This window comes from Xiphophorus couchianus, chromosome 20 (genome assembly GCF_001444195.1).
Source record: "Xiphophorus couchianus chromosome 20, X_couchianus-1.0, whole genome shotgun sequence".
In the NCBI taxonomy this organism is placed as follows: Eukaryota; Metazoa; Chordata; class Actinopteri; order Cyprinodontiformes; family Poeciliidae; genus Xiphophorus; species Xiphophorus couchianus.
Window position 1 is genome coordinate 16699536 of NC_040247.1, and position 12358 is coordinate 16711893.

The following is a 12358-nucleotide window of genomic DNA, read 5'->3' on the forward strand; positions in this document are numbered from 1 at the left end:
AAACTCCTAATGTGGTCAAATCTGCTCATGGTCATTTAATAGGGTGGATTAGAAAGTTTTTTTATTTATTGAATGAAATAAATGTGAAATCTGTTGTGTGTTTTTTACACTTTGAGGAACTTGATTAGGAACTTGTTTAAACCCAGATACTTTATAAAATGTGCTAATGCTTAAATTCCAGTTGGTAAAAAAGGGTGTACTTTCATTTTACTATGACTGGAGATTTAACCCTCAAATGTATATAGCACATTCTGCTTTACATGTCACAACCTAGTAGTTATAAATGATGGAAATGTGCTTTTCTTCTGGCAAAGACTGCTCATAGTGTTCTGAACTGTAAAAAGGCCCTTCAGCTATTCTGTACCTTTCAGCCGGTGAAATATGAAGGTCACAAGGTTATTTTGTGGGGTGAATGCTCTGAGGTTTGCCTTGAGCAACAATCTGACTGATGAGCCGCTTACTGCATCAGTCAGAGAGGATAGATGTGACATGCAGAAACAGATCAATCACCACATTGTTTTTTCCAGAGGGAGGCTGCTGTCTTTTTTGCTAAATCTAGGTGATGACATTGTTGTTCGACAGGCAGCACGGGTCACATCGAACATTTTGACATTTTGTTCCATGTAAAAGGAAACTGAAGTCCTCAATGCTTTAGCTATCGTGGTCCTCCCAACTTTAAATTAAAAATTCCTACAAGAAACTCAATACCGCATGACACTATAGTACCTTTGTGAATAAATATATACCTGAGAGCTCCTGCTAAGCTGTAATCCCACACAGCTGAGGATGGCAAATGTAGCTAAGTCCAAACCAATGCCATCCACTCACTGGGTTTTGATTTTACGTTTCTTTTTATTTGGACGTTTTGTCATGTTACAAACTTAAACTTCAGTTAATTTCACTGTATTTTTGGTGTATGATTGCAAAGTGGAGGAAGTTGATACATAAAAATCTGAAACCTTTTGACTGTTCTTGGTTAAAAACAAAATAGAGTAAGTTCAGTCAGATGGGATGGAGAGTTTCTGTGGACAAGAGTTTGTAAATCCTGCCACAATTTTTTGTTACTAATGTGGGAAGGGCTGAAATTGGATTAATTGTGATTAATCAGTTATTGATTAATCATCAATAATTTAGTAATGGATTAATCGTTAACTGGAATACAGTGGCTCTTAAAGGCCATCTGGTGAAATAACACAGCAGCAGAGCAAAACTGGACAAAAATATATAGCATTTAAATATATTATATTTAAATATTAGCATTTAAAATGAAAAACCTTTATTATCCTTTGCTTCAAATGATCAGGCAAAAAAAAAAAACTAACAGAATGCTGTTATTGCATTTAGGCAATAAAATATTTTCTTATTTAAAACTGGACATGGATGTTTGCTGATTTGTACTTTTAAATATTGAATAAAATAAGCTTAAGTGGTTAAATGAAACCTCTGCAGAATCCGCCAGTTAATCGTCAGAATAATTGATCACTAAAATAATTGTTAGCAGCAGCAATAAAAGTTAATTTATTTAGGAATATTAAAGTAAAGCAGATGAACTATAATTGCATGCCACACTTCTCAGATTTTTAGTTTAAATTTAATTTTATTTTTTAAAGAAAAAATGAAAACTATGTGTCGTTTTCTTTCTATTTGCACTCTTTGGTCCAGTAGACAAAGTTCTATGAAACACCATGAAGTCTCTGATGATAATGGGTCAAACTGAACCAAAGGACTTTTGGAAGGTGTTGTAAATTAACAAAAAATAAATAAATTATAAATCTGAGTAAAAGGAAGGACAAAGCCACTCAAATACATTTGAAACATTTATTGAGGTTAGGAAATGTCATAATTAGACAATCTAAATAGACACTTGGAACATCATCTTTCAATAAATAAAGGAATAGACATTTTTGCAGCTTTTCTTTAACAGAAACAATATATTTGTAAGGTTTGTGCACAAGCGTCTACTAACAGAAGTGCATTCATTGTGTCTGGCAGTTTTCTGCCTCGGATTTGCAGCGGTGGACATTTCAAAGCTGTCAGTATGTAAAGGATTAGAATTACAGGCCCTCGTCTGCGACCCGTTCAGATTATCCATAGCAGCAGGGTTTGCCAGAACAGAGATAAATGTCAGGACGAGAAAAAAACCCCCCAAAGGAACACGCTTTGTTTGATAAAATGTACTTTAGCTTGGCAAATAACACATTTGTGTTCAGGAACACTTTCTTCTGATTGTCGTTTATGGAGCTTAAAAATACAGAGAGGCACAGTAAAGGCTCTGGATGTGCAATACGGCAATGTTTTTAATTTAATGCTACTATGCTAAATAAAACTTTATATCTCAATCTGAGTTAGATTACAACATATATCCTATAAACAAGAGCTAGAAGTTAATAACTCTGTTATATTGTCTGGGTTGATTTTTTAAAAATGACAACTTTTATATACAGTAGATTGGATGGAAAAAAAACAGGGTGGCACTTCTGTCATTTAGCGTATAAGCAAAGCTTCTGCATGTTCAAGATATCAGAGCTCCTCAAGTATTTTCATACAAAGTACAAGAAGTAGAAAAAACAGTAAAAAAAAACAACAGTGCATTTGAACAAAGGAGACAAAGTGCTTCCTCCTGGTCTTCAGCTTCTTCCTGCGAACCTAATAGCCTCAGCGACATCTCAAATCGCTCCATCCAGGTTTTCATGTTTCCTTAGAGAGGTAGAGTCACCGTGAAGCTGAGGTTTTTGAAAGAGCCGTGGGATGGACGACCACAGCAAATGTCAGTCAGCACTTTGGCGAGCCCTTGATCCAAATGAATATAAATCCACTGATTCCAGGGATTACTGTTAATCTTTTCTGCTCAAATGCCCCCATCTTACCACCGGCGGGGGAAAAAACAAGCCAGCTCCCTCCTTTACAGTACCCTAATTACCGTATACTGTAGCGTTGACGAGCAGCTGAGGTCCCCTCTGGGTTTTTTTGTCTATATGATTCATGGTTGTAGTCTGTGTGGTCATAAGTCAGTGGAACATATGATTCCTGAGTCAGGTGCTGCCTGTGTGGTTTCTCGGGAGCTTTGGCAGCGTTTCAGTGAAAATCACTCCCCGGATTTCCTCGGCTTCCACACAACTCGTCTCTTGGCCTGATAGAAATCTGTTGGGACAAAAAGGACTATATTTATCTCTCACTAAACTAGAGCTGGGAAATCAATCAGTAACAATCAATAGATAGTAATACATCTGATAAAAAAAAATGGAATATTCACTGAACTGCGACCAGAACCAAACAGCATTCTGGGAGATGTAGGCAGAGGTAAAACTAGCCACTCAACCTCTCAAGGACAGCTAAGTAAGCTCGGTTGCATCAACTAGTTCACTCGCTCTTTGGTTACCTAGCAACCACCTGGTGATTAACTTGTGGTAACTAAGCAACAACCTGCTGAGTAAAGGGCAGCAGCAGTTTATTCTTCATAGCTGCTTAAAAATAAAAAAAATAACAGTATGGAGTGACAACTGGATAAAACAGAAAACGTCACAACACCAGTTTGGCAGCAATTTCGATATTTAAAAGGAAAAAAAACTAACCAATAATTATCTTTATCGACTGATGTGAAACGCTTATATCGTGATAAGGTTTTCAGCCATGTCACCCAGGCCTACACTAACAACTATCTGCACTGATAGATGAGAACCAACCTGTAATATTCGTCTGTTTCCTCTTCAGCGCAGCTTTGTCTCCCTTCTCTGGCGTTTTCTTCAGGTCCTGCAGTTTCCACTTCCCTGGCGTCTGAGGGATGTTCTCCTTCTCCACCCTTGCTGGTTTGGTCGGAACAGCCCCTCCTGCCAGCCCCAGGCCCTCCGCCGGCACGCAGGACCGGTAGAGCAGTGGCACCCTGGTTTCTGGGATGCCCTCCCACTTGAAGTCGCTGCTCTCCAGAGGCTTGTACGACTTGAAGTCAAAGCCCCATCGTTTGGACGCTTCGTCCAGGTCCTTGCGCAGCGCTGCCTGGTACTCCGCCTGCAGCTGGTCTCGGTCCACAGGGCCGAACAGGTTCCTGCGGACCCGCCTGTTCCCCCCTAAGGAGCTCAGCGTCGGCTTGTGAGGAGCCATGATTCTGCACTGAACATAAAACACAACAGGTCTCTGGTTAATTTTAAAAGCCACTGTCTCAAAGAAGGTTCCAACTACTTGGATAATTTCTTGAAAAACCTCTTGAAAGATGAACTCATCTTCCATCAGCTATTTTAATGTAAAGTTGAATCCTTACACGAACAACCAATAAAAAAAAATCAAGTCATAGAGTCCACAAACATGAAACGAGAGCCCAGACTCACCATCTTCCTGCCGTGTTTAACACCTCCTGTGTGAAGAAGCAGCCTGACTGCAGCGCTGCTTTTAAACAGGCTGGCAGCCGTCAGTGACTCACCAGCCCTCCTCTCTCCAGCTCGGTACATGCCTGGACATAATCTGGTGGACATGTAGGAACAAATCCACTGTGGTGTTTCAGGCGGCCACAAGGTGGCAGTGTGACGCCTTCCTGGGGACTCTGACGTTTCCTTATGTGGGGGTCAAACCTGTGCAAGGATCTGTTTTCGAGATCTGCACAAAGACTTACTAGAGCAACGCTGATATAAATGTCTCCACACTAATCAAGTAAAGAGCAAACAAGTTCCTACCAGTTCATACTATTTTTGCTTTCCAATAAATTCAAAAGAAATCTTCCAATTATGACAAAAACTGAAACAAAAGTGACTCCGAACATTTAAACAAAGGTTCCTCTGTTTTGGGAGGAGTACTTCTTCTATATTTGGTGAGGTACACTGCTGAAGGAGAATGAATGAACGCCACTATCTCCACCCTATCCCGGCACTGGACGTCATACTGGGAGGAGGCGCTCCAACCCAAAGTGGAATGATTCAAGCAGTGGCGGGAAGCAGGAGAGGAACCCGGCCCATTTTCTATCTTCCTCCACGTGAGTCTGCAGCTCGTGTCCAGCAGTCAAATCTGGGTTGTCACTTTCTGCAGGGCAGGAGGACCCACTCAACTCTGGCACGTGTGTAAAAATAACCCAACAAGTCCAGGTGACCCCTGAAGCTGGTAGATGGAAAGACTGACTGAGAAAACTAGATTTATATCAGCTAATCACAATAGAGAAGATGCATCTTGAATGAATGGGACAAGGGATTCAAACCTTATATGGTTTTTTAAAAATGATAAATTAGGCTACTTTTAGATACTGAAATCTCATACAGAGCTCCGTTTTGTGTTTTCTACACTCTGATAAAAAGTTAAAGTTATTTTTACTTACATGTTGATTCAAATGAAGTCCAGTTCTTCTTCAGTGGTATCAAGTGAGTCTGTCTGTCTGTCTGTCTGTCCACCTCTTTGTTGTCTTCGACTCGGTTCCACAGCAGTGATGATGAAGTTGGTTTTGATCTCCAATCCACACCCGCCACAAATCACACGTAAAACGCTACCGTCTCCTGCGAGGTTCTCCCAGTTTTCCCACAGCCATGCACACGGACTAAACTTTTATAAACTGCCATGGAGTGGAAAGACCCTCCTCCAGAAGGGGCGGGGTCGGCTGTGCCCGCACACGTGGCCACGGTCCAGCAAAAACACGAGTTACACGTGAATGTTTGGCTCTGAAAGTGGTAGGAAATTCCTGCTCGCGACGTCTGGATCCCGCACTGGCTCCTTTCCAGCTCCTCCACCCCGCGACTGAGCACAGTATCCTGGATACACACACACACACACACACACACACACACACACACACACACACACACACACACACACACACACACACACACACACACACACACATGCACGTTTGTGCAGCTATCTTTGCGGGGACTTTCCATTGACTTCCATTCTTTTCTACAGCCTAAACCTTACCCTTACCCTTACAATAAAATAAAACAATTAAACAATTAACCTGCAGCTTTCCAACTAATCTGCTTACAATAATGCATTGGTCAGGGCTCGTGGTCATTTTGTCACTTTGGAGGCTTGTCACAAACAAGAATGAAAATCTGGAACCTGATAACTTACACACTTGTCTCCAATTGTAAACAAAGTGTTTCTCCTCCCAGTTTTAGTGTTGAGTCCTGGTCGGCTTATTCCAGCAGTGAGTCACGCTCCAAACTCCCCGTGCTTTCCAGCGCAAGTCGCGTCACTATTCAGCCCAGTTCCCAGCACATCGCCAATAAAAATCAATGCTGTGGATGCAGTTTTTAGAGGCCTGAATTCTCTCAGACAACAGAGGAGCCTTTGTTCATCAGGGACAAGAAATACTTGGAAGCTCTTCACATAAACTATGCAAAATGCACAGTAGAGCTGCTATATTCAGTGGAGCTATGAGCTGGATTTACTGACTCAAAACATTCTTCTAAATTTGGACTGCTGAGTGAACACTTTCTTATCTTTCAGCTGAATTCAGCTACAAAGTGTGGGGAGAATGCAATCTCCAGATAAATTGTTCCTACATTACATCCAACATGTTGTTTATGCTTTTATTCTGCATCCATTGTGAAAAATGCTTGGCAGATATAACATGTCTGCAGAAACTTGGTGTGAATATTTAGTTTATGATTTACCCAAAGCGTTAGGCAATAAAACCTTTCACTGTAATTACTATGTAGTCCCAGTGAGATGATCTTGGTAGCTTACAGCTAAAATGAGGATAGAGGTTTGTATTCTAATTACAAAAATATAAATTAAATTAAGTTTGTGATCAGGAATTTCACCCAGATTCGCTTTGCTGTCATGTTATAACATGCATAACAATTAATGAATTTAGGATTTTATGTAGTCGATAAAGTTGTTTTTGTTTTTTTGTTTTGGTTTCATTCCCAATTTTGTCCATTTTCCAGTCCATTCACTGGTAATTTCTGTCAATCTGACTATATTTCAGCATATCTTGTGCAAATACAAGGTTGGATTCAGTTTCACTTGCTTGTAACTGTTTATCAAACAAAACTGCGGATTACATTTCTCCAAGAAAACAAATCCTGGAGGGTTGCAATATTTGTTTTCCCTCCCTTTAAAAAGTGGCAGCTCAGCATCTGCCATTGTGACTCTTTTAGACAAATTATCCAAAATCAGATGAATCAGTCTCTTAATGACTTCACAGCAAATTTTGTTGATGACACCACATTTTAAAGGAATGAATCAATCAGCTTGAGTTTTTTTTAAAATTTTTTCTTTAAAGATCTTGTTTTGTTGTTTCAGTGTGAGTTTAACTGGAAGCAGGAGGAGGATTCAGGATATCGTGATGTCAGAGTTATTTTTGCCTTGAGAAGCAGCACTCCCCCACAACCTGCAGCTATCCTCCCAAATTCCACTCAAACTATTGCAGCCTCTCTCAAATATTTTGACTGGCCCAAGTGTTTGGGGGAAGGCAGTTTCTCTGTTTAGGTTAATGCTCTGCTAACTGACCCTAAATCTCCAATGATATACTGTAGACAATGTAACAGTGCAAATAAATATCTTGGAAAAATAAGCCATGTAGTTTATTTACAGCTTTCACTTTCCAAACAACCACGATATTAAATGTTTTTGCATTAATAAATATGGGAAAATTACCAATTTTTTGTCAAACAACCAAGTTGGACACTTTACTGTTGGTTCACTAGGTAACGCGCATTACTGAACTGGAAAACAAATAAAAAATGGGATAGATGGTTGGCTCCCAAAACCAATTCTGCCACAGGGCCCAACTCAGCTGGAAATAAACTCGCCTTGTCTTACTATAACTATGATTTTTAGGTGTAGTTATTATTTATAGTTATATAGACCAGTGGTTCTCAAACTTTTTTCAGTGATGTACCCCCTTAAAAATATATTTTTAGTCAAGTACCCCCTGACACGGGCAAAACATTTTTGGAATAAAAAAGAGGTACAGTGCTGTAAAATCACTGTCTGATTTATTAAAGCCAAACAACTTATATCAGTGAACCTGACAAATACATCCATATTGCAAACATTGCATGGTAAAACAAAAAAGAAAAACAGAAGACGGTGACCACCAGGAAGGTATAAAACCAGTCAAACCGTTTTATTTTAAAGGATATTGAAACTAAATACTGAATATAAAATTCAGTGCATGAACACACATTTATATTTTATCGAACTTTTTACAAAATAATTTTTCCCAAGACTTATAATGAGGACCCTACTGATTTTTTAAAGATATTTTGAAAAGCTTCACGTACCCCCTGCAGTACCTCCACGTACCCCCAGGGGTACACGTACCCCCATTTGAGAACCACTGATATAGACTATATTAAAATACAGTAGACTGAATCTAACAATTCATACAATTTATAAATACAAACTATTCAAAGTAGATTAATAATGCTGTCTTTAAAGATCATAAATTTACTGCTTAAATATTAAAAGCCTATCCAAATTACTTCCACGTCGATTAATACTTGACTGTTAATTTTTTATATGTTTAACAATTAGGGTGACAGTGACGGAGTCTAGAATATTCTCAAGGTGACCAACCCACTGGGAACTCCTATCGGGCAACAAATCCACAGCAGGCGAGTTACATAACAGTGGGTGGAAATATTGCGAGTTTCTCAGTGGATTCCCGTGGACCTTTTCACTACCTGCGTGACCCGTCTCCGTGGATACCGAGTGAGTAATCGCGCCGTTTATGCCACGTGGGCTGGTGGAAAAGCGCGCGCAGATTTGAGAATGCCTTGTTCGTCTCTGTCTGCTGGCGCACGTGAGATTAATGTGGGGTTTATTGGCTGTCAGCAACACAAAACGTCTGTTTTTTTTTTTTTTTCCAGAGCTTATCGGTTCATTCAGGGGAAAAGGTTAACCTTTCTTTCAATTTGATGACATAACCACTTCATACCAGAAACCTTGAACTCGACAGGAGGGAAATGTATAGGAAGAGACGGTATTCCAGGCTTCTTTCCACTATCACCCTCTGCCTCACAATAAGAGATAAAAAGGAAAGCTTCAATGCGTCTTTTTGTTTAACAGTTTTCTACAAAGGCTAAAATTACAACTTGGACATATTTTGTTATTGTGGCTGTAAAATTGCCCCGAAATGACCTAAGTCTGACAGCTTTGGTCCCGTTTTTCACGAGTAGCTGAACTTGACTTTTCAACATTTAGTTAAAACCTCATTGACTAGAAGGGTACAGACGCAGTTTATTAAGTTACAATATCAAGTCACAGCTTAATTCAAAAAGTAAAAACTCACTATATCACTCATTATCAGGGTGATATATTTAAAGTGTTACTTTCCATGATTACTTGTCATTATGGTTTGCAAACTCAAGGTCCGTGGACCAAATGCAGCCCGACATAACTATTTATGTGGCCCTCTATACTGTAGAGCAGAAGCGTCCAAAATGCGGCCCGGGGGCCATTTGTAGCCTTTGGAGTGATTTTGTGTGGCCCCCCAAATGCAATTCAAGAATGATACAAATTTGGCCTGTCCATCACAGGACAAATTTGAAGAAATTTGCAGTAGAAAATGTATAAAAGTGTATAACCAATCTTTTATAATAAGTAGAGACGTTTACTGAAAACCCAACTTTGCTTTGCCTAAATCAGCTTCTAACTGAATAAATTTGTTCAATCAAGCCCAAAATAATGTGAAAACCAGATGAAAAAAAACCCAGAAAAATCATTGAGAAAATCATGTAAAATCATTTGAAAGTTTTGGATGCCTTGTCTACAAAAAAAATAGCATCTTTCATTGCTTGATTTTATTTAAATATTTGTATTATTATTATTTATTAATTTTTTGCTGCATTTTTTGGCCTTCAAGTACTTCCGACTTGATGATTTTGACCCATGTGACAAAAAGTTTGGACACCCCTGCCGTAAAGGGCCACATAAATTTAAATGTAAGAGTTTAACAGTTATGTGCTTAAATAATATTTTATCAGTCAAATCAAACACATCTTAATTTTTATAGGACCAAATTATTTCAGTGTGTAAAGATGTTAAAGATTGTCACATTTTAAGAAGTAATAATAGAACAAAGAAACATTTTAACAGTTTGTTAATGGTTTTATTAGTACATCCTGCCACAAGCAGCTCTTTGAAGGCATTCAAGATGGTGATCCTGAAGGCAACACTTTATTTGAAGGGTTATACATACGACTGACATGACACCGTCATAAACATGACATAACACCTGTCATGATCATGAAGGAGTCTTCATGAATGTTTGCGACTGTTGTCATGAAGTGTCATTCGGCAAATAATGACAATATTAATGCAAAGTTGACAATTTTAATGAACTTTTGATACAAGTTTTAATGTATTATTTAGTGTCATTATTTACAAAATAATACAAAGTTGACACTTTTAGAGCAACTTTGCACTAAAAGCGTCATTATTTACCGAATGACACTTCATGACAACAGTCATAAACATTCATAAAGACTCCTTAGTGATCATAACAGGTGTTATGTCATGTTTATGACGGTGCAATATCAGTCTTATACACACTCTGTCAAATAAAGTGTTACCAAAAACTGTATTAACAAAGCTGGGTGTTCACAGAATGTTGTATCCTATCATATTTATGGAGAATTCAGTGGAAGAAAAACATATGGTCACAGTTTCAAAAGCAATCATTTTCTTTTTTTAAAACACCAAAATTTGCTAAATTATTCTTTATTTTATATGTTTTCCCCTGCTGACATAATTTTCATGAATCAAATTAGATTTGGTATAAGACTAGTCCTTGCACTGTACTTTATTAGTCTTACTTTACTACATTTTGTCATGAGGTTAGTCATCATGACCCACATCAAGGACTCCGTGGACGTCACTGTGGGCCCACATCAGTACACCTACAGGACGAACCGCTCCACTGATGACGCCATCTCATTGGTGGTCAACACACCCTCACCCACATGGAGAGCAGAAATGCTTACATCCGTCTGCTTTCTGTGGATTTCTCCTCTGCCTTCAACACCGTCATCCTACTGACACGGGTGCAGAAACTGTCCTCTATTAGTCCTGGACTCCCTGACCAACACACAGACCTCAAACAAACATCATAACCCTCGACCTGCTCACCCCAGGGCGCATCACAAACATTCTGTGTTTTCAGTAACCATAAAATTGCGCAAATTTAAATTACGAAAATAAATTCGCTTAATGGAAACAGACCAATTTTGAAAAAAAATAATGTTTTAAAAAGTTATTGCGCTAGGATGAGGTGGTTTTTAAATAGTATCAAGTATTTCGCAAAAGTGTAATGGATAAACTTTTTCCGCATTGTACACGTCACGTGATCCACAGCCGGATGTTACTACTGACGAAAACCACAAAGACAACAGGCAGTAGTAGGAGGATGATAGTTTGTTTTTGTTTTTTTGCGGACAATATGGAACTGGCTCTTCTGTAAAATCAAGTTCCCAAAAGGCTGCATACTTAGTCACTCCCAGAGGCTTGTCGCTCTCCTATGGTCGCTAAATTATGAATAGGCTATACCTCATATAGCTGTACACATTTGTTGCTGCCATAATATTTGATGCCTTATCCCATCAAAAAGCGTATTCATTTGTGATTTTAATTTAATTTCTTATTTAATGGAAACACTGCAATTGTGAAATTGTGTTTTTAAGACATTAGCAGAACATAGATGAATATTTGCAAACATTTGTAATGGAAAGTTTTTATTAGAATCAAGAATATAAAGATTTGTGCACATTTATGTTTGTTTTCTGCTATTGTTGTCTCCCAGAAAAGCAAAAGAAAATAAATGGATGGATGGCATTCATTTATAACATCACCTCATATTATATCTTTTGAATTTGTTAGATTCAAATTCTCCTTCCAACCTTGACGGCATGTAAAGCAAAACCTCCAGAAGCTCATGGTGGTAGAATAATTAAATAAAGGCTTTTCCTGCTGGTACAAACATTGATAAGGAGATATAACAGATAAAACATCTCCAGAGATGACGCATGTGGTTCATATCATGCTCCGATGGCGCTCTCTTGCGGTAGGAATGAGAATGGACTCGTTCATCTTAAGAGTTTAAAACCTCTTCAGAAAAGTGACATAATTCAAAACACGACTCAATGTGCTATAGAGAAAAACACATTTGTGAGCAGAAATGATTTACAATATGAACAGATTTGGTGGTTAATAAACTATTAACCCTTGATTTTAGTCATGCCTTAAATATGTTTAACATTAATCAATATCTCTGTTATTCTAGCTTTGCATTGGCTGTCCAGACTATTTAAAAAGACCAAACATGCTTCAGGATGTTTGTCCCACTAAAACAGAGGTAGATAGAGTTGAGAAATGTTGCCCCAGTCATATGGATGTATATTTTTGTTTATTAAGAGTATGTATTTGTCAGCATCTGTAT

General features: G+C 38.5%; 1 protein-coding gene across 2 annotated transcripts; it reads right to left on the bottom strand.

The window, feature by feature from the left end:
- Positions 1-1804: 1804 nt before the first annotated feature.
- On the bottom strand, positions 1805-5649 carry cdkn1a (cyclin dependent kinase inhibitor 1A). 2 transcript variants are annotated; one of them, XM_028004079.1, is made up of 3 exons: positions 5297-5649; positions 3684-4107; positions 1805-3141 (listed from the first exon to the last, which is right to left on the bottom strand). In XM_028004079.1, exons 2-3 carry the CDS (start codon positions 4096-4098, stop codon positions 3086-3088), a joined length of 471 nt encoding a protein of 156 aa, XP_027859880.1. In that variant the 5' UTR covers positions 4099-4107; positions 5297-5649; the 3' UTR covers positions 1805-3085. The 2 variants fall into 2 exon arrangements, with proteins under 2 accessions (XP_027859880.1, XP_027859879.1); XM_028004078.1 differs by lacking the exon at positions 5297-5649 and adding an exon at positions 4323-5005.
- Between the last annotated feature and the right edge of the window lie 6709 nt (positions 5650-12358).